General features: G+C 51.4%; 2 protein-coding genes across 5 annotated transcripts in view; both read right to left on the minus strand.

Annotated features, from left to right (window-relative positions):
* The window catches only part of MYO18B (myosin XVIIIB), a 44439-nt gene extending 34855 nt beyond the window's left edge, over positions 1 to 9584 (minus strand). Inside the window, 15 exon segments of the mRNA XM_052691107.1 lie at positions 697 to 787; positions 1131 to 1301; positions 4076 to 4220; positions 4767 to 4830; positions 4926 to 5026; positions 5235 to 5377; positions 5533 to 5731; positions 6265 to 6441; positions 6594 to 6706; positions 6801 to 6867; positions 7012 to 7770; positions 7871 to 8026; positions 8474 to 8535; positions 9445 to 9556; positions 9558 to 9584. Coding sequence (XP_052547067.1) covers positions 697 to 787; positions 1131 to 1301; positions 4076 to 4220; positions 4767 to 4830; positions 4926 to 5026; positions 5235 to 5377; positions 5533 to 5731; positions 6265 to 6441; positions 6594 to 6706; positions 6801 to 6867; positions 7012 to 7770; positions 7871 to 8026; positions 8474 to 8535; positions 9445 to 9556; positions 9558 to 9584 — 2387 coding nt within the window.
* Positions 9585 to 11238: 1654 nt separating this feature from the next.
* Positions 11239 to 21396, minus strand: part of GRK3 (G protein-coupled receptor kinase 3) — a 44418-nt gene continuing 34260 nt past the window's right edge. For 2 of the 4 annotated variants that reach the window (XM_052691042.1, XM_052691044.1), the window contains exons 13-22: positions 20911 to 21018; positions 19119 to 19185; positions 18809 to 18909; positions 18242 to 18308; positions 17965 to 18060; positions 16713 to 16875; positions 16001 to 16137; positions 14912 to 15025; positions 14338 to 14491; positions 11239 to 14243 (exon numbers count right to left, since the gene is read on the minus strand). In XM_052691042.1, coding sequence (XP_052547002.1) covers positions 14206 to 14243; positions 14338 to 14491; positions 14912 to 15025; positions 16001 to 16137; positions 16713 to 16875; positions 17965 to 18060; positions 18242 to 18308; positions 18809 to 18909; positions 19119 to 19185; positions 20911 to 21018 — 1045 coding nt within the window. In that variant the 3' untranslated portion in view covers positions 11239 to 14205. Of the gene's footprint in view, positions 14492 to 14911; positions 15026 to 16000; positions 16138 to 16712; positions 16876 to 17964; positions 18061 to 18241; positions 18309 to 18808; positions 18910 to 19118; positions 19186 to 20910; positions 21019 to 21396 lie in introns of all 4 variants that reach the window. The other 2 variants (XR_008208644.1, XM_052691043.1) reach the window with 2 other exon arrangements.

The raw sequence follows: 21396 nt of genomic DNA on the forward strand, positions 1-21396 counted from the left end.
CCTCTGCTAGCTCCCAGCCTCCCCCTGCCTGCGTCCCTTCCTGGCACCCTGGGTGTTTAGAGCCATTGCCATCGCTACCGGCACATGGACTGCACAGCAGCACGGCATTTCTCTCCAGCCACCACTGCAAAGCTTTGATAGGTGGTGATGGGTCGGTGTGGGGAATAAAGTCAAGCAAAGCAACGCTAGCTTTAAAGGGAGTAGGGTACAGCATGATTTAGTGCTGCTATTCAAGAGAATCTTCTGCAAGGTCTTAGAGTACCATCACCGATTTCACTTTGGAATGCGGTTGCTAGGAATTAAAATGAAAATATTCAGCCGCAGGTAAAAATAGACCCGCTGGAACAACACAGAGTGTTTCTGAGCACTGGGTTTCATGTGGATGCTGACTTGTACGCATTGGGCTGCACATCTGAATTGAGAAAAGTGAATTGTTTGGGGTCTGATCCTCACTCCCGTGTCAAGCATTCCATTTAACTGAGTGGGTCATTTCAGTACAAGAGGTGCCCCTCCCTCCCAGCTTTCCAGGCGGAGGTGAGCACAGGAGGGATGCTTCGCAACATTTTGATCCCCACTTGTGACCACACAGCAGCTGCATGGCTCCCTGTGGGCTCCCTGCACACCACTAACCCCAGCTCCAGCCTGTGATATCTCACCCATCACCGAGCTCTGCAGGACGCAGTGCTGGCCCCATACCTGTTGATCATGGAGACGAGTGCAGCAAAAAGCTCTTCGTAGAGACCTGAAGCCATTCCCTCCACACACTCCACACCCGTCATCTTCTGCCCTGCAGAGAGAGGAGCAAAGTAATGCTCCCTGCCTGTGCACAGCTACCTGTGTGCTCACAGCCCCTCCAGTGCCCCATGCTTTGTGCACGTGCCCCAGGTTAGGTTATGGGGCACAGCAGAAGCCCACCCTGCTGCCCCCATGGCATTTCTTTCTTCTTTCCCTCCCCATTTCTAGGGAGGGCCCCATCGCTGATCTTCCAGAGGCATCACCTGCACTCCTTCATGCCCAGGTCTCTTTTCCAGGTGGTAATCAGGGCTCTATCGCATTCCCACATGGAAATAGAAATATCCCATGTGGAAATAGGAACTCCATGAGGAAAGGGAGAAGGGAGTGCTGGGTACCTGAGGGTCCCTCCTCTTCAGAGGGCCTCCCGCCGCTCCGTGCAGCCGCCTGTGCCAGGATCTGCTTCAGGTGGTGCTTGAAGACGGCGGTGCTGAGCTCCTCCAGCTCACAGCCCAGCACCTCAGCAGCGTGCGTTGCCCACTCAAAGCGCATGAACTGCTTGCGGCCCACTGCGAAGGGAGGCAGGGCATCAAACACACACAGAGAGACAGCACATGGGATGGAGGCGGGTGGCAGCAGGGATTCCATCAAGGGCGTCCTGCACAGCACCGCAGCCCCCAGCACCTGCTCTGCATTAGGAGCTTGAAGAGCACTACTGAGCTTGGAGGGGTTTTGCAGCCGATGCTCTCCGGTGTTGCAGCCCCACGTGCTCTGCAAGCCAGCAGAGAGCTGCTTTCCAATTCCTTTCATTGCCATGGTGCTCAGCTTTATGCCCTTCTCTATAGGCTGCTGCTTTAATTTTCAATTACGGTGGACGTGGCCGGGCGCTTCCCTCGCTGCCTGCCTCTGTAACATCTCCAACAAATCTGAAAAGCTTTTCCTCCCTTCCCTGGATCGATTTGACCCATTTGGGTCATCACTTGGCATAATTTTTGGTTGGGAATGAAACATCTCAGACCAACACATCACAGTGTGTTCCCCACTGCTCTGACCACAGAGGGCTGGGCAGCTTAGGGCAGATTGCAGCTGGGCTGAATGCCTTGCAACGAGCAAACACGGCAGCAAGCAGCCCAGTGGGGGGCTGATGGGATTACCACCTGAGAGGGAGAGGAGGATCCTCCCGGCTGGATGGGGTTTTGTCCTGCTCTAAATCCTCCGGTCTATTCTCTGCTGACCGGCTGGCTGATGTATGACATGTTGAAGCCTATATATAACAAAGGGGAGAGCTGTGTAATAGCATGATTAAAGAAATCTGCCACTCTGGCTGCGTTTCCCCAGCTGTTTGTAATAAAGATGTCAGAGCACTGAACAGATAGTGCCATAACTCGGGGGGCACAGAGACAGCCTGCTTGGAGCAGGAAAGAGAAGAAAAAAAAGGATAAAATCCTAAAAACATTCCCCAGGTGCTTCTCCCTGCAGCAGGAAACCCGAGTGCTGAAGAGCAGAAGGCTTTAACAGAGAGAAAAATGGGCAGGATGCAGAGGCCAGCCCTAATGCAATCTTTTCCAGGAATCATTGTGATGAACGACACCAGGCAGCAGAGCAGCTCTTCCCTTCCCAGCAGGGCAAAGCAGCAGAGCTGGTGTAACAAAACCAGACGTCCCTGCTCTGCTCTCAGCCACCAGGACAGGGGATCCAGAGCACTGTGCAGAGCCCTGGGTCCTGCTGCACAAGGCAGACCCCACATTGCACAGATACCCTGCACCCGTGTTTCTAATGCAACGCCTATATGCATCCTGAAGGAAACCAAAACCACAAGGAAGAGCAGAACCCTGGCAATGCCACCCTCCCCCTCCATCCAAAGCAGCACTGGAGAGGGAGCTGAGTGCCGACCCCGGCTGTGCCCGAGCCCTCCTTCCCGGTTAGAGAGCTAATGAAGAAATGAAAATACACCGCGGTCCGCGGCGCACAAAGGGGACCGAAAGCTCTTTTAGGTGAATGGGTACCTAAGGTGCCCTGCCGGCCTCTGGATGTCGGCTTGTTTCTCATAAAAAGAGCCGCTTCGACGCATTTCAAAAGCAAAGGGGAATTGCTGACACCTTGGCTTTGAAATTCAGCCTTTTCTTCTCGGTGTTTTTCTCGCCACAAATGCATTTTCCGCTCCCAGCCAGAGGGAGATGGTGCTGTTCCCTCCTGCTTCATTCCTGGGCAAGAAGCTTTGTGACGAGACGACGGCAATCAGCAGAGGGAGCAAAGCGCAGGGAAGGGACTCGGAACGCACCGTGCGGAGGAGGGGCTGCCCTCGGTGAGAGGATGCTGAGCTCAGATCTTCAAAGGGCATGAGAGGGAAGGGAAGAGATGGCGATCAGGAGACAGGTTTAACCACATTAAAAGAGTCATCGCCCCCGCCGAGACTTTTGCTCCATCCGGCTTTGATCCATTTTTTATCCGTATTTCCTTTCATTTCTCCCCTTTGGTTGACACACGATGGGGGAATCGATAGCAGAGCGAGTGCTGCTGAGACATGCTCTGATTGCTAATCCCATACGCAGCTCCGGAGCCCCAGCACAACACTTCACATTGCTCTTCACACCACGAGAAGTGCTCCAAGGCTTTGTGAATGCAGCCCTCGCCTGACTCCCGAGTGACATGCAGGCAGTCCCAATGTAAGTCAGAGCAAATCGGCTCAGGTAATTACAAGAATGGATTGAAAATGCTAACAAAGCATTCAGGCCCAGCTGATGGCAGGCACCAAGAAGGAAACACATCTCCAAATTCTGCTGTCCTGGAAGCTCTTAAGGCAGAAGGGCTTTGGTTTTACCCAAAGCTTCTTTGTGACACTCTACCATAAAAAAGGGGAGAAGGGAAATGGGGAGACGGAGCGCCAGAGGGAAGGGGAAGGAGAATGCTAAGTGACGACAGCATTTATCCTTTAAAAATAATTAATAGATGATTAATGGCTTAAATTACCACGAGATGTGTTATGACACGTTGCGGAGACGTTTATGGATGTCTGTGCTGAGTTTATAGCAGCCTTTACGCAGCCCTCATAAATTGAAGGGTGTAAATCAACGGGGCTCTCTCCCAGACGGGTTAGCACACCGCTTAACATAATTCACAAGGGATATGGCAATCTCTGTACACTTGTATTAACAAAGCCTTCATAACTACAGTTCTCATCTGGAACCGTTCTCATGTAGCTCAGGCACTGTATGAGGCACTCAAGTGATGACACCACGACTGGTGCCACGAGGTCCCATGGCAGCTCACCTCCAGAAAGCAGCACCCAGCCCTGCCCACTGCACTGCCAGTGGCTGTGGAGGAAGGAGGGAACAGCCCTTACCTCGGCAGGCCCCCGCAGCTCCCAGGTGGTGGATGCCAGCCAGCACTCTCCACACGGCCACCTGCTCCTCTGCCGTGATGCCCAGCACACCCATGGCTGCTTGCAGCTTTGCAAACGCTGCGCTCGCCTTTTGCTTCTCCTCGGGCTGCAGGGAGAGAGGGGGGATATATGGGGCACCCAAAAGGATGGGGACGTGCAGCTGGGCAGGCAGGAGGGGGACGATGAGGGGACACAGAAAGAGACATGGAACAACGGGAGCATCTCTGCATGGAGAGCCTGGTGCTTCTGACACAGAATATCACAACTATTCCCTCAGCTCAAATCTGTGGCACCAGTGGAGCTCGAGGCCTCGCCGTGCCCTCAGCGCTGCATCAGCCGACTTGTGAGGCTCCAGACTGGCACTGGAGCTCCTTAATGAAGATTGAATACTGAATTCACTCACTGGTGATGTAACTGCAAATTGCTGCGATTCATCCCAGCACTTGGGCTCATTGGCGATCTGCCTAACCTTTGTGAAGGGCTCAGACTAATAGGGAGCTGCTGCTGGATATCAAATGCGGTGCTTTTAGCCTCTAAAATTGCATTCTGCACTCTCCAAAGGAAACACTCAGCCCCAGAGCCACTGCCATGGTGCAATATGAGGGCTCAGCCACAGGTTGGAGAGGCACAGGGCTCCATCAGTGCTCCTTACCTTTGAGAAGGGCTTGAATCCAAAGGCGTTGCTCTCAGCCACCTGGTGCAAGTGCAACGTGGTCCTACAAGGAGTTTGGGAAGGCAAGATCTGAGCCCTGCTCTGTGCCATGCAGACCACGCCACTTCCCAACTTCCCCATGCAGAGCACGCTGCTCACCTCTGTGCCACATCCAGGCCCGCCAGCATCATAGGAAAGACATTAAAGTTGCTCTCCCCAGGGGGCTGCTGGGCGACACGGCCCCTCTCCAGCAGCATGGTCTGCAGAGAGCAGAGATGGGCATCAGTGGCAGCCCCCATTCCCCTGCACACAGGGCATGGTGTGGGCACACGGGGAGTAGACAGCAGCACCCACAGATGGGGAGATACCACCAGGAGCTGGGGAGGGACTGGGATCTCCCTGCAGGGACTTGGATGGCGTTGGTCCCAGGGACCCTGAGCTCAGTAGGTAGCAGTGCCCTTGGGGTACCTGGAGGTGAGCGGCGGTGATGCGCCCAGCGGCACTGAAATCCAGAGAGAGGATCATGGAGAAGCGTGTGGAGCTGCTGTTCTGCTCAGTGCTCACTGCCCCAAAGGCTCCCAGCACCGTGAACATTGCCTGGATCTTCTCCACTGCAAAACCAACATGGGCAACCCCTGAGCAGTACATTGGGAAGCCTCACTCCTGCCCTCACCTCCGCTCTCCATGCAACAGCTCCAAACCCAGACCCGCTGATTGCTCAACAGCCTACCTGAGCCCCAACTGTTACCTGAGACCCAACCCATACCTGAGACTCGGCCGTCCACGCTGCCTGCCATGCCCACCAGGTGCTCCAGGGCCAACTGGCAGCTCGTGGTCTTCCCTGCACCGCTGCGCCCCATGGGCACGATGGCCTGGTCCCGCCTCTGGGCCAGCAGGGTCCTGTAGGCTCTCTGTGCCACCGAGCAGATGTGTGGTGCTGTGCTGTCCCGCCTCCCCTTGGACACCTGTGGGCCGGGGGGGAGTCCCAAAGAGTGATCAGAGGGGTTCTCGTGGAAAGAGACTGGAGATGTTTCACAGTGTGGGAATGCTGCAGAAAACCTCTGAGAATGCTAGTGCACCTCAGGCACTGTTCCCCAGCCCACTCCTGCCCCAGCACCAACACCCCCATGGCAGGTACAGCAATACAGTGATTTTCTCCCAGAAATCGGGAAAACTACTTGGCTGGGAGCAGCGCCCATCTGCGAGCATCGCCATTCCTGAGCATCACCCAGCAGCACGCCCAGCCCCGAGCATCCTCCTGCATCCCTGATCCCAAGCATCAACCAACAGCACCGCCAGCCCCGAGCATTACGCAGAGCATCCCCAGCCCCGAGCATCACGCAGACCACTGCGGCGGTCCCACGGTGCCACCTGCCGGCCTGCAGTTCCCAGCTCCTGCGCAATGTCCCGCTGTGGGTTCTGTGGTGCGGTGTCCGCCTCCCAGCATAGAACCGCTCACCCGAGGGTACCACAAAGGGTCCCACGCCCAACCCCTTACCTTCCCCGCATGGGTGCCGGCATCGGGGCCGGGCCTGATGGCCACCAGGCTGGGCCCGGCGTAGGTCCAGGGGAGATGGGAGCGGTAGCGATGCTGCAGTGTGTTCAGGGCGCTGCACTCATTGAGGTTGAGGAGCGTGGCCAGGTCCTCAGCCAGGTCCAGGTGGGGAGGGTTGGTCTGTAGGAGGCAATGGGTGCTGTCAGGGAGCAGCCGTGGGGCAGAGCACAGTGCCATCACCCTCTCTTTGCCAGCACCACGTCCACAGCCACCCTGGGCAGCGTCCCACCAAGTACACCCCGTAACCCAGAGCCAGCCCCAGGTGGGCTCACCCGCTGCACGCTGTCCTCATCCACCTCAGTGATGCTGCCATCTGCATCCCGGCGCACCCGCACTCTGCCCGCTGGCAGCTCTGGTGTCCCCACATCAGGTTTCAGCTGTGTGGCTGCAACATGGCAACCATAAGCCACTGACACAGTGCCGTGCCATGGCACACCAAAGGCCCCTCCGGCCCTCAGTGTGGTGAGTTGAGGGCTTACCAAGCACGAAGCCATCCTGCTGCACGAGCCACACTTTATCCGCTTCGTACCACACATCCTTGGGAGCCTGCAGGAGGAGAGAGCAGCACTGCAGGGAGCTGGATTGGAGCACCACAGCCACAAGGACTGCCTGCAGCCACAGCCACAAGGGCAGGAGAGCTGCATGACACCAGGACAGCACTGTGCACAGGGCGACAGCTGCAGGCATTACCTGCTCCTGGTCTGCGCTCTCTCCTGTCTCCTCTTTACTCTCCACAGGTGCTGCTTTGCTCTCTGCCAGTGCCTCTTCACCTCCTTGCGGTGCCTCTTTTCCTTCTCGAGGCTCTCCCTTTGCCTTTCCGACTCCTTTTGCCACACCTTCAGGCTTTTCTCGAGTGCCTCCTGCTTCCCTCTTGGCCCCCTCTGACTTGTTTGTGCTTTTTGCAGGCTCTTTCATTTCCTTCGGCTCCTTCTTCCCACCTCCAACATCTTTCTTCATCTTCTCCAGCTCCTTCTTGCCCAGCCCCAGCTCCCTCTTGGTGCTTGCTGTGCTGGAGAACTGTTGGCCACTCAGGGCTGCTCCCTTCTCCTTCTTGGTGCCCTCTGGACCCTTCCCCTTGGGCAAGTCCCCCTCCTTCACTTTGCCACAGTGCTGGGGGCCCTTGCTGATCGCTGGGGCTGTAGATGGGGGGCTCCCCCCAGGGCATGCAGCCTTGGGGCTCTTGTCCTCTCCTCCTTTTTTCTTCTCAGGGCTCTGTGGCTTTACTGCCTGAGGACCCTCTGACCGAGGGCTCTGTGCCACCGTGGGAGCTTTGCTGGGATCGGAGCTAGGCGCAGCCGTCCCGGGGGGCAGTGCTGTGTGTGTTGGTGTCCCCTTGCCCCCCTGCCCACCTGCCTGCAGCCCGTTCTGCAAGGACTTCCCCACACTGACCACGGTTCCTTTGGCAGCTGGGGAATCCCTGCTCTGGGCTGGACTGTCCTCCACCACAGGCTGCCAAGAGAAGGAGAATGCTCTGACCCGAGGCCAAGGTGGGACACGCAGTGCCCCAGCCAGCCCTGGCCGCCTGCAGTGCAGTGCAATGGCTGCTCACCTCCTCCTTCCCACTGGCCTTGGCTGCCTTCTTCAGCCTCGCCTCCTTGGACTCCTTCTCAGTCTCACGGACGAGCTGCTTGATGAACCCACCAGGAATGACAGAGAGGAGTAGAGGGGGCGCGGATGGCGGCGGGCCCCGGTCCTCCTCCCGGATCTGTTAGAAGCAGAAGTTGGATTATAGGAATGCACAGCCCAGCGCAGCGCAGCAGCACTGCAGGGATGTTGGCAGCACGGCTGTGTGCAACAGCTGAGCCAAGCTTTGTTTTTTGGGCATCACTTAGCGTGCAGCGAGGCCATGGGCAACAGGTTGGCACCAGGTGAGGGGCTGCGCAGAGCAGCAGGACAAGCGGCAAGAACAGCCCCATGTGCTGCGGAGGGCATGGCAGCTCCAGCACTGCGGGGCATGGAGCTGTTTGCAGCGTGCAGAGCCCTGTGCTGCCCCAGCCCTGTGCAGCAACCCTGCAGGGAGACCCGAACAACAGACATTGCTCAAACCAGTAAATTCAGGCTGAGCAGTGATGCCCATTCGGAAGGCCTGGGGACAAGGCGAGCGCGGGGACGTGCAGCACGGGGACATGGGGACACAAGGACCAACACTTCCCTTCTGCTCCCAGAGCGCGAGGCGCGAGGAGATGGCCATGATGGAACCGGGATGGAGCTTTACTGAGAGCGGAGGGTGAGGGGGAGAGAGAGGAGAGAGTTAGTGAGGAGCAGCCGCCACCGGGGGCCCTACAGGAACCCTATAGGAACCCCATAGCCCAGCTGGCACCGGGGCAGGAGCGGCCACGGAGGGGCCGTGTCGTTTTACAGCATCGGAGGGCACGGCCACGTGCAGCCCCGGTGGCAGCGTCACAGCGGCGTCGGCGGCACCGGGCGCAACCGTGCCTGGCCCCGCTTGGGGCTGAACCCAGCCTCACCTGTTGGGATCATTCACGCACCGTGCAGACCGCAGCCCTGGGGCCCTATCGCCTTGTACAGTAAAGGGCAGGAGTGCGGGAGCCCGGTGGAGGAATGCCACTTGCCTTCTTGGGCGATGGCCCCGGGCGCCACGTGCCCTGTCTGCCGCCTGCCCCAGAGACCATGGGGAACCAGAACTGACCCCACACCAGCCTGGAGAGTGGCCCTACAGTGCGGCCCCACAGACAGAGAGCCCCCAGCCCACCCCACGCCCACAGCCAAGGTGGACCCGTGGGGAATCCACGGCACAGAGCAGAGCACAAAGAAGGCTCGGGATCAGCCTCAGCACCTCAGCCATCCAAGATGGGAGCAGGACAGAGCCCCACTTGGGCCACAGCCGTGTGGCTCCGTTCCCCACACTGGGGCTGCCAAGGGGGGGGGTCCTGTCCCACTGCCTCCTCGGAGGGCCTGGCAGGAGCCCCTTCCCCATTTCCCAACAGCCTCCAGCCCGGAGCGCTGCTGGAAGCCACCCCTGGAGCGGTGCTGCCGCTATCGCTCTTCATTCCCACCTAAAAATAGCCGAGGGGCCCAGCCTGGGCTGCAGCACAGCCCAAAGGTTCCAATGGACCCCCGGCCCAACCCCACGCCCCAAAGACCCCCACGGATCACCCGTACCTGCGTTCGGTGCCGGGGGGCAGCGGGCCCACGCCGGGACCCCAGCGAGCCGAGAGCGCAGGAGGCAGCGGCGGCGCGGTGTGGGACTGCCTGCGCCTCCCCCTCCGCCCCCAACTGCGGTGGCAGCTGAGGTGACACATGGCCCTGCTAAAAATACCCTGCGGGGCTGCACCGAGCCCTGCTGCTGCCCAGCCTGCAGCCCCACAGCCCGCCACCCACCTCAGTGCCCCAGGCATCCCCACATCTCAGCGCCCAGCACCGTGCCCCGCGGCACAGAGAGCCCCGGCCCCAACAAGAGCTGAAACTGACCCCGTCATCCCATCTGCTGGGGGTGCTTCCAAAGCCCATTGGTTTCCCAACGCCGCTTGATGGGGAGAAGCGCAGCGAGCTGCGGGACAGGAAAGGACCACGCGGCACACGCACTCCAATGACGTTTGTTTTTTATTGGGGTTCTCGTTGTATGAGAGCAGTTGACCAACACACAGAAGCAGCTTAGCTGTCCCCAAATGATCCTTTAATAAAAATACTGGCGGGACGGACCGAGTGCGGCGTGGCACGGAGCACACGGCCGGGGGGTGGGGGGGGAACCTCCTCTGCACAATAAATATGAAAGAGCCAAGTACATAAAACAAATCGTGATCCTCATAGTTACAATATCTAAAGTTATTTACAGATACTGGCTTTTCCCACCATTAAATTACACATTGAAAACGGGTTCTCTTCAATGGATTTCTTTAGTAGCTATCGCTGTGCATCTGCTCCTTTGTTGGAAGGACTGAATTTAGGCACTGGAACAGTGCTGATGGAAACGCCTCTCGGAGGACGCTCTCACTTTATTCTGTTTTTCAGACTCGCTGCCCTCTCACTTGTGCTCCCAGCTCCCTCCCCTTCCAACAGCCGCCCCTTGCAGCCCGGAGCTGACAGCTGCAGCCCCACAGCACCCGGCTCCAGCACGTGCCCAGCTCCCCACGCCAGGCTCTGATGCCCCAGCACAGCTCCTGGCTCCGTGCCGCGGCAGGCAATGGGTCCAGGGGCCCGACGCTGCCCACCAAAACGACACATCACCCCCAGGATGGCATTTTTAACCCCAAACAGCTGCATGACCACGGGGTGGAAATCTAAAGCGCGTACTGTAACACCTCAACGTCTTCCTCCAACTGCGGAGCCCACGATGGGAACCGGGCTTATTTTTGGTTGGTGAGCTATCTGATGCTATTTCTGTACCTCGCCAGGGCAGGACGGCTCTGCTACAGACAGAAATGCAGCTCTCAGCCCCGTCCCAAAGCACTGCTCCCAGCACACGGCCCGCTGCCCATCCCAGCCACCAACAGCACTGAGGATCTGCTCCGCTGCTCTGCGCCAACACCGACCCAGCACAGCACAAACAGCTCTGAGCTGATGCTCACCTCCCCTTCCCCAGTGCCCTACAGTCTCTCCGGGCTCCCTCATTAAACCTTGCAATTAATAAGCCTTTTCACCATCCGAACAGCCTCTTCTCAGGCCATCAGTTCTGGTTCAACCCAGCAGAGATTAACAGAGAGATAAAGGGGGAATTACAGCTACCAGTGTGGTTGGAAAGGATATCTGAGATGCTCTGCAGTCGTGGCGCTCAGTGACAACGCCACGCAGGGTGGTGGCACTGAAAGCAGCCGGACTTGGATGTGAAAAACAGAATAAAGCTGACAGCTCCTGCCTAAAGGGCCCTGCTGCTCTGCAGCCAGCCGTGCACACGGAGCAGTGCTGTGGAATGTCAGAAGTTGGAGGAACGCGTATTTAATAAATAATATAAAATGCTTTCTTTCTTTCTTTCTTTTTTTTTTTTTTTTTGTTAAAATAGACTTCTTGGTTTTATACCGACAGAGCAGAGCGACCTTTACATAAACAAAATAAAGCTGAGTCTGTGGTGATTCGTTTAACACAAAATAAAAATACAATTTAACAACAGTATTCGATCCACACGATATGTACACCACGGATAGAAATCAACAGGAAACAAAAGTAGATCATCTCGGAATTCCTCAGATGTTTGGATATACATATGTTCTCCATATATTTTAGATATTTTCCTTATTTATTTCTTTTCTTTTTTTTTTCTTTTTTTTTCTTTTTTTTTTACAATATTAAAATTAATACTATGCTTTTTCAAAATACGTTTTTCAGGTTTCCCATTTTGCAGAACAGGAATCTCCTTCCTTACATCAATAGACACGGCGACAACTATTTACTTCCCACTGTACACTGCACAACAGCCCCTCCTGCACCCACACTTGGTGATGTGGGGCAGTCCCTTCAGCAGTCCCACGCATGCACAAAATACCCACTCCGTTTGGAGAGAACTGCCCAGCTTATGCCAGCAGCACTGGGACACACCGACAGTCTGCCATCAAAGCCCCTGAGTCCAAACCTGCAGCAAGCACACATCCAAACCCTGCAGCCACCTCACAGCCCAATGCCTCCATGCTATCAGCTCACACAATCAGACCCAGAGAACAGCAGACGACCCCTGCGGTGCTGGAGGCATGTGGGTACGTCAGCGAGCGCCCGCCGTGGTTTATCTAGCATCTCTCAGTGCTGCAATGTAAGCAGCTATTCCCTGCGTGCCTAAGTCCTCCTAAGTCTGGATCATTTTTTAAAGGGACTGTCAGACTAATTGTTAAAAAAACCTGTGCTTAATCATTCGCCTCGCTCTGCTGATGCCCAAAGCTCTGGTTTCTTTTATCTTTACTTCCCTGAACTTGAAAACAAAACAAAACGAAACGAGCCATACCGTGGTCACCATGCGTACAAAGCAGCACTGCTCCTCACGTCCCCAGTGACCAACGCCATGCTCTGTGCAAACACCCACAGACATCAATGCCAAGCACTCCTGCTGACAGCTGTGGTGTCAGTGGGTGCCAAAGTGGTGCTGGGGCAGCGCTCCCCTGCTGGCACAGCTCTGCTGCACTGCGTCTGGGAAGTGCCCAGAGGAGCTGAATGGGACCCGTGATGAACTGAGGCAATACGAATGAGCTATGGGAAAGCTGAGAGTAGAGTTGATCTTGTTTGGAGTTTTCTTTCCAACCCAATAAGAAACATGCATGGCACTGGGGGAAGAACGTCATGATGCCCAGTGTGCAGTTAGTGCCAGCATGATGGGAATTCTCCATCCCAACCACTGGTAAATACCAGCATTGCTCCTTCCTGAGGATGCCGAGATGTTAAGCATCTCTTACCAGCAAGCTTGGTGAATTCTGTACTCCTTTCACAGGGTAACCAAAAAATAAATGGGAAAAAACACGCACCAAGAGACCGCCTGGCTCTCAGGGATCCCTTCCCAAGGGCACCACTCCTTCCATGGGAACATGGCAGCAGTGAGGGGCTCCCTCTCATGCAAGGGCACAGAAGCCTCCCTTACAGAGGCATTTCCCACCACCTGCAGGTACTGTGAGAGCTGTGCCTCCGTGACAGGGCAGAAAGTGATTTCTATGGCAAGAAAAGAGGAAAAAAAGCTCAAACTCAGCCCCGACAGCACAGCGACCAGGGAGAGGCAGCCACCACACGCTTCGAGTTGCCTAACAATTAGAGATTATATCTTCATTTTGTCAAGTTAAGAGTTTCCACATGACACGACCGATGTCTCGAGCAGCGTTCGGGCGGATCTGCCATTTGATCAGCTCATTTGCTACGTTCCATCCTCAGCTTTCCCAGACTGTTTTCAACGTGGACGTTTTGATTTCTCTAGGAAAGAAAAGTAAAAATCCAGTTGCCATCCGAGCCGTGTGCTGCACACACGGACCTCCTGAGCTCGGCTGCAGGGAGCACCTGGGCTAGCTATGCTACAAGCACACACCTGCCATGTGTGGTGCACAACAGAGAAGATCCACATGTCCCACAAGTGAAGAGCCATCCGGAATACGTACCGAGGTCCCCAGGCCTTTTCACCCAGTACATGCACTAGAATGCATTGGATTTGAATAATTTCTTTCTTTTTTTTTTTTTTTTTTTTTTTTTTTTTAATTTTTAAAAAGTGCAGTTGACCTGAAATGGAAAAGAACTGTCTTTATGTTCGCTGTAAACTTGTCAAAAGGAATCTGCTCTTTAAAAACTGTGCTAAAACAGTCAGTTTATACAACAGAGCACTAGATGAAGCTACCATAAATTCCTCTTCACCAATTATTACTCTATTGTGTCAGTTATAGTACTGCATATACGTAGAAGAAGCAAAATGGTGGTAGCTACTATTTAGTGAGTACAACAAACCAAGTGAATAATCTGAGTTCAACGTTTCCATGAAGTAGCAATAACATTTAAACCACAGGACAGTTAGAATTCAGTACTCTGAAGTGCATAAGAGTCACACTGTTGATCATCAGCAGTATGGAGAAAGGTTATTATAGAGTCAGCAGTAACGGCTGGGAAGGACATGGCAACACGACAGATTAAAGGTGATCCAACAGGGCAAGTCTGCAGCTCCTTCCAAAGTTGAGGGGTTCTTCGGTGTTACAAACACGTGTAACCCTAGCTAGCAGTAACCATTGCAGTTTCCAGGCTTGGTATGCACCAAACAAGGGTATTGCAGGGACAACAGCTTCCTTCCATCAGTAGTTCCAGCGTAACGGACCATTCCGGGCACCGCCAGGGCGCAGGAATGCATGGGAGCAAAATGCAGCCTCTACGTTTGAGGGTTTCCACCTCTGCTAGGAGCATGAATTCACTTGCCGTTGTTCCAGACTTCACCACCTCCAGAGTCAGAGTTCTGACATTACCCCATGCTGTAAACATCTAATTCTTCCTCTTCTGAGCACATCCCACTTCCAGGGCTGCACAAAGTAATTCATAAGGATTCTGTGAAACTCAACATGTTCACGCAGCGCTTTCCCTACGCGAGATTTGTTCTCTCCCCCTCCTACAGACCATTGCTATTCCTGTGGCTGAGCGGCGGCTTGGAGAGCTCTACGACTGTGGAGCGAGATTTATTGAGGAACTTGGGCGCCCGGCGCAGCAACCTCTGAGCCTCAGTGAAAGCTTCTGTCAGCTCTTTCTTCCACTGAACAAATTCTGGGTCGCTCTGAAAGAGATACAGAACTCGTTTGGCACTTGGTAGGAAACCTGCCAACACCGTCTTCTCTTTTAGGCAACGCTTAGAGCAGCTTATTCCAATTTTCTGCAGCAATGAGTAACTCTGGATACTGAAAACACGCAGCCCTTTGCTCCTCCATTGCCCCAGACGGGTAGAGAAGTTCTGAAGCTTTTACTTACGAAACTCAGCTCTTTCTGGCCCAAGTGCCACTGAAATCCACTGATGCACGCTAGTACAGCTGCAGGTTTCCTACTTTCCAATCTAGAACTTGCTAGTTCCTTTAGGATGAGGGTTGCTACAAAAAACTACACTTAAGCAAAGGACAGCAGGAGGACGTGAAAAAATGTTCAGTCATTCTATCCCATGTAAGCCATCTGATTAGCAGCTACCGAAAAACACGAGACTCACCTCACACTGCAGGACAAACTGCTTTCCTCCTTTAATTCTCAGCAGGATGCATTTCTTATCTTTAATCTGCGTTTCTTCAACAGACACTATTTGTTCCATTGTCAGGAGGTTTTGCTGTAGTGTTTGCAAAAATAAAGCAGGGAGATTATTTGAAGAAAGCCACTGCCCATCAAATAAAGCCAACGGTAAATTTTTCCGGCCTATATCCATGAATGAAGTTATGAACACTAACAGCCATTTACTAACATAATAGCATTGTCATACCAAACATCCTTTACTTCTGAAGGCTGAGTCATGAATTAAAAATAGGTTGCAAGGTAAGACAAAGGTTTAGCAAGGGGGTTTGGTTGCTTAAACAGAGACAACCAAACGCGAGCTCAAAAAGCCAGTAATGACAGCATGAAATAAGAATTTACAAATAGGTGGGTCTACAAACAAAATATTCACTGTTTTCTCTCCAGAGAGTTGCAAATAATTTTACATATTTTTCCAAGTATTACTGCTGTTTAAAAGAAAAGAAAGAAGGCAACCTTATTGACTACATCAAAAACCTGAGAGGGAACACTGAAGCACCACGTATACTTAGAAAGAAGCAAACACAGGGCAGTTTGCAGCAAAGCTCTCCCCATAGACCGTAAGATGAGAACATCCCCAAGTTCTAATCCCCTACTTCACTACACATACAGATGATCTGCCTAGCACATGGTCACAGCTGGACTAAGCTACAGTTACTATAGCATTTTCTTTGAAACAAAATGCTATAGCAGTTATGGCCTTACCAGTCTATGTTTTTTTGTATAAATAGTCCAGAGGACCTAAATGAAAAACGACACCGTGAACTACCAAATTCCTTAAAAACATCACAAAACAAAGCAAACAGGGCTCTCGAGTCACCTTGATGTTTCCTCAATGCACTGCAGCTACCTGTTGACTGAACTGAAACTCAAGTGAAGTTATCCTGAGCTGAAATCCGCTTGGACAAAACTCTCCTTCCAGGGATGCAGGCGTGAGTGTGAGCTCTCCATCTGCCCCAGCTCCCACGTGCCTCCATACCCCGGGAGCTGCTGCCCCCCATGTGCCCCCACTCACCCGTGACTCTCCTTCTCCCCGCCATTCAAGTCGGTTTGGGAAGAGGTAAAAGTAACGCCGCTGCCACTGAGTCAAGAATGGGTTCCCCAGCTTCAGCATGTAGCCGTGCATAATGCAGTCCTTCCCAAGGGCGTAATCTATCGAAAGAGGAAACGTCAGGAGGCAAAACAAAGCCACCCTACATGTGCTGCATCGATGAAAGCCCCGAGCGCGGTGACTCCATCTGCTGTCCACACGCATGGAGCCAATTCTGACTTCATTACGTAAGCTGATGAGATTGCAGTGGGGTTAACCAAGAACTGAATCTGGTCCTTAAAAAGCTCTCTGACTTATTATTAAAAGATTTACACGTTGCCACCCACAGTTCAGAGCCTTGTGGTGCACTTCCCTCTTGCTGCGAGGACCTCCTGCTTTATTCCCCCACTTCTCTGTCATGAAATCAACCCCTTTCTGAGCAAGCACCACAAAACAAAATGATGAAAGGCTGCAGATGATCATTTTTAAAAGATATTAAGAAAGGCTTTCCAAAACATTATGTCATCATAGAGCATTTCAAAACATGAAGGAATGTCTGAAGAATATGATACTGACTACATGAATACTAACAATGCCTGGTGAGTGACAGTAATATAGGAGTCTGTTGTGTGGAACTCAAACACATGAATTACTATCTAGCAGTAAAAGATGTAGAGAAGTGTATTTCATAGATTACCTTCCTCGTGGCCAAGCTGCTTATTTTTAGCCCTTTTTCTGGCCTCAATTTTATCCGTGTCTGCATTCACTGCATCATAAACAGTTTCTGCTACTTCTTGCTGCCAACGCTCCGATATTACCAGTGGGAAGTTCTTATATAACTCCTGGTCACTATCGAGCAACTTGCAAGAGAAAAACGACACAAAAGAAATCAACATTTTAGTCAGCTCTACCATTCTTATCCCCAGCAGTTCACAGCTTTCAGGTGTTTTGATCCCTGACCTCCCAGCACAAGCAGCTGCCAACAAGAGAAAGCATGGATACTAACTTGATATTAAATTATATAGTGAGAATAGGCCACCTGCTCCAAGCTTGCCTGGTTTGCTCTCACTGAAAGCCCTACTCACCTGCCCCATTATATTTACATTCGATGTGCATGGCATATATTTACATTCAATCATTGTGTAAATGCAAACGGTGGATTCTTCAATTGCTGTTAACGAAAAGCCTCGCTGCATTAAAATCTTCCTCCTCACACACACACAAAAATCCTGGTAGAAGGAATGACAGCATTCCAGAATTGCAGGAAACATCCCAGAGCTCTGCATTTCTCTTGAAACACGTAAAATCACTTCTGTGCCAACTCCTGCAATCGCAGCAGGTGACACTGAAGGGCAGGATCTGTTTTTAGGCAGTGAGCAGCTCACGTGGCTTTTTTGCTTATCAGGTTTGTTTCTCTCCTGACTCACTTTTGCAATAATAAGAACGACGTTTGGGCTGCTGGGGAACACATGGCAAAGCCCATGAGGGACAGCCCCAAGGGAGCTATGAGAGGAGAGGGCACAGCAGCTTTTGCTGCAGGTTTGTCCTTTGGTGTTATTTCCATTAGATTTTGAACAGTATCAGAAGCTGAATCTCTTCTACCGCTTCTCTTCTGATCTCTTCTACCACTTTTCTAAAGCTTAAAACTATTACATATCACTGCAAAACTGACTGATTCCCAAAAGCTGTCAGCCCATTTGGACAACCTGCTTCATCACAGTAAAACTACAAGCAGGAAAGCAGACCTCAGCCAAGCTGCACTTACAACACAAGAACTTGGCAAATTAGAAATGAAAACCCACAGCCAACCAGCCCATGCTACCACTTGATAGGAGCATGGATTACCTTTAAAACTTGAAGACAGTCCCTTGTACATTGAGAAGCATGCACACATAAGAAGGATAGGAGAACAAAGTGCCATTCTTCACCTATCCTTTAAAGCTGTATACCTTAATGCCTTTAGTGTCCTCTTCATCAAACGACCCAATATCAAAAGCATCTGCTGCATTTACTTCTCCTCGGGGAGGAATCAATGGGGGAGGATACTAGAAAGAAAAAGCAGCATAATGTCAAGACCAATTAATGGATGTTATTAAAATGCATGCACTTGTGCAAGCAAGTACCTGTTCTGGGGACAGCAATACTGAGTGTTCTATCCATTGACCGTTCAGGCACATTGCATGTTTACTGCTTTAACAAATAAGTTACAGTTTCTCAGCCCTTTACCTTTTGTAAATATACTTGCTGCCAATCAATCCCTTTGAAGAAAGGATGTTCTTTTACTTCTTGTGCACTGCAAAATAAAAATAACTCCAGTCAATAAAATGAAGGGGCTTTCAAATCAAAAGGATTTGAGAAATCCAAAGCCTTCAAAGGTCAAGCATTTCCACTAGTTGAAATAAGCAGCAAAATGCTTTCTCTTTCAAAAAAGAAAAAAAGTGTTCCTATACAAACAACAGAACTTTGATGTGGAAACATTGGCAACAGCGCTGTAGCTCTGGCAAACCATCAACCTGGTTCTTCTATAGTATTCCATGATTCTGAACAACAAACAATTCTCTTCTAATGTCAGATCACATACATTACTTCTAAATAACAACTTATTCCACTGCAGTAAATATTATACTAACTTTATGGCAAAGTAAGCAGCAGCTTTTGATAGGCCAACATAAGTATGACTGCAGAGAACTTGGGGGGAGGGAAAAAAGTCTTTAATGATGGAAATTACCCCAAACCAAACTGACCGAACCAAAGGAAACTGAAATGGCCGCGGTACAAGAACTCCACACCTACCTTCTCCCTTGGCATCCAAGCCTCTTGCTAACGTCCCGCTGCAGGAGCCCCTCCAAAAGGGATTTTAGTTCAGGAGAAAAGGAATCTGGTAACTCCACGTTCTATGACACGGAAAGACACATTTGGTTACAGGAGGGCTGCGCTCTGCTTGCGGCACACAGGAGAGCAGCTTGCTTTGTCAGTGTTTGTAAACAGCTCCTCCATGTGTAAACGCTTGCTCAGAAAGGAGGCTGCACAGCTCCTCTTTTAGAGGAAATGGGTGTTTAGAAAACAAGAGGAATGTAACTGCATCTGTCACCAGGACCCTTACCACGGTGAGCGTCATCCGGTCGATCTCGTGCTTATCTTTGGTTTTGTGCTGTCTGAAAGGACTGTGACTGTAGAAATAAGAAAAAGCACTCATGAATGCAAAGCCGTAACATAGCAGCTTATTGCAGCTGTGGCCACCCCAGGAAAGAGTGTAGCATCCTTTTTAGTCCCATTCTTCCACCTCACCAATCCTGGCCTGCAGAACAATCCAACAAACCATTTCAAAGATGCTGTTTCAAACCCCTCCTTTCCGATCACATCTGTGCTTCCCAGAATAAAGAACTGCTCCATCTAACCAGAGCAAAGCTATTGCCACAGCACTATCTAAACACACTGATCTGCACCACCTACAGAACTCACCGCTGATCTACTTGGGAAAAAATGAAGCAAGATCTTAAAGTAGACAAAACAGAAGATAATCACCATAACAGTAGTGACTGGGAAGGCATTTGATGGCATGTGGTAAATTACCAGCTTTATCCATTTCCTGCTTTAGCATTCTGGTTTTGAATTTGCCTTTTTCCTTTTAGCCCTCCGACTATTGCAGATTGAGCATGCAGTACTTAAATAGCAACATGAAAGAAAGCAGAGCATTCTCAGGCTGAGATGTTTTCATTGGATTTAGGATATATATTCCTGATGCCCTAGCTGTCTCCAATGGGTGGGAATGCTGTTTTTCAAAACTAAAATGTCATTTACCCATCAATACCTCAGTTAACTGTCACAAAGCACTGTGCTGCAGCATGGCAAACTGGTTCAGCTGGGCACCAGCTACTCAAGCATCACCTCTCATTTCTGATGAGTGACCTGATGGACACGGCACACCTCGGTTTTGTTTTCAGTCGTGATAGGTAACAAGGCATGAGAAAATGAGTAACAGATAGCCCTGTTTGCTTGGATGAGGTTCGGAGCAGATCAGGGAAACAAATGATTCACTGTGGATTTGTGGGCAGGATTTTCTGCCAGATTAAACTTCTTAAACCCCCAAGAAACAGTATCACATGCCCAAGCCTTGCTTTGGGATGTGAGTTGCTTAATTGGCTTCAGAACAGATTAAGAAGGATAGATTGTAGCACAAAACTCTCTGGCTTCTGGCTGACCACCTCCAGGAGCACTCACAGCACTGAGCTCTCCCCACTTTCCAGCCCAGTGCCTGTGGTGAGAGGGAGTGCTGGTTCTGGTGCTGGTTCTCTCATCAACCACCTCCAGTTACATGCAAGAGGAACCACACCAGAGCCAGCGGATGTCCTGAGCCCCGTGCCCACGCTGCTCGAAAGGGAAGCTGAAATACAACTTATCTAGAAACAAGAGGAAGGACTGAGCATCATAGGTGAAAAATATTCACCTTAACAGAAGACTTTAAGCACACAGCGAACTCCCTAATTTGACAAAGCTGTTGGTACATTTAAGCAATGAGTAACTTACCATCCAAAATACCATGGCCAACAGTTGAGCAAACGGTCTATCAGTAGAGATCAAAAAAGCAGATGGGAGCTCCCACCTTTCTCACTGCCCTGTATCTATTACAGGAAGCAGGGTTGGAGTTTCGCTTAGTTTAGAAGCAAAAAAAAACCCTATTTTAATCTCAGGTGCAGATGTGTTCTCATTTGCAAGGATGGCAAGTTGGCCTGGGAACAGGTAAAAGTAATGCCGTTGCCACTGACTCAAGAATGGGTTCTCCAGCTTCAGCATAATGCAAGTTATTTTAGCTAAAAGATGCTAGTAATATAAAGAACAGGCAACAAGGCCCATGCTAAAAGAAATAAGCATACGTGACTTGAAACTTCACTCACCCTCTCAGAAGTTTGAAGAGCATGCAGCCTAATGAGAACCAGTCCGCACTGCTGTCGTACGCCGTTCCCTTCTGCAGCACCTCTGGAGCCATGTATCCATGGGTACCTCTGTGGAGCAGAAGGAAACAAGATGCTGATTGCAACCAAGCCAGCAAAAAGATTGTCTTTTTTTTCAGTAGGATGGCCTAATTTTAAATGTGTTTTCATTTATTTATTTGTTTGTTTTACTTTGGCTGTACATTCTTATGCATGCTCTCCCCCTCTGCCAACAGGAAAATAAAAGCTTTTTAAAGAAGCTACTGAGCTGCACATCTTTTGAGATATGACAGGATGAACTTTTCCTTTTCTGCATAATTTCTGAGGCTAAACTGCGGCAAATGAGGACCTACAAACAAAATACTCCAGGTAATCCAAGGCAACACAAGAAATTCAGGCCCCAGTTACAACTTGATGCCAAAGAGCAGAAACACAGCCTGCCTTCAGTTC

Source organism: Tympanuchus pallidicinctus, unplaced genomic scaffold, assembly GCF_026119805.1.
Source record: "Tympanuchus pallidicinctus isolate F22 unplaced genomic scaffold, pur_lepc_1.0 scaffold28, whole genome shotgun sequence".
In the NCBI taxonomy this organism is placed as follows: Eukaryota; Metazoa; Chordata; class Aves; order Galliformes; family Phasianidae; genus Tympanuchus; species Tympanuchus pallidicinctus.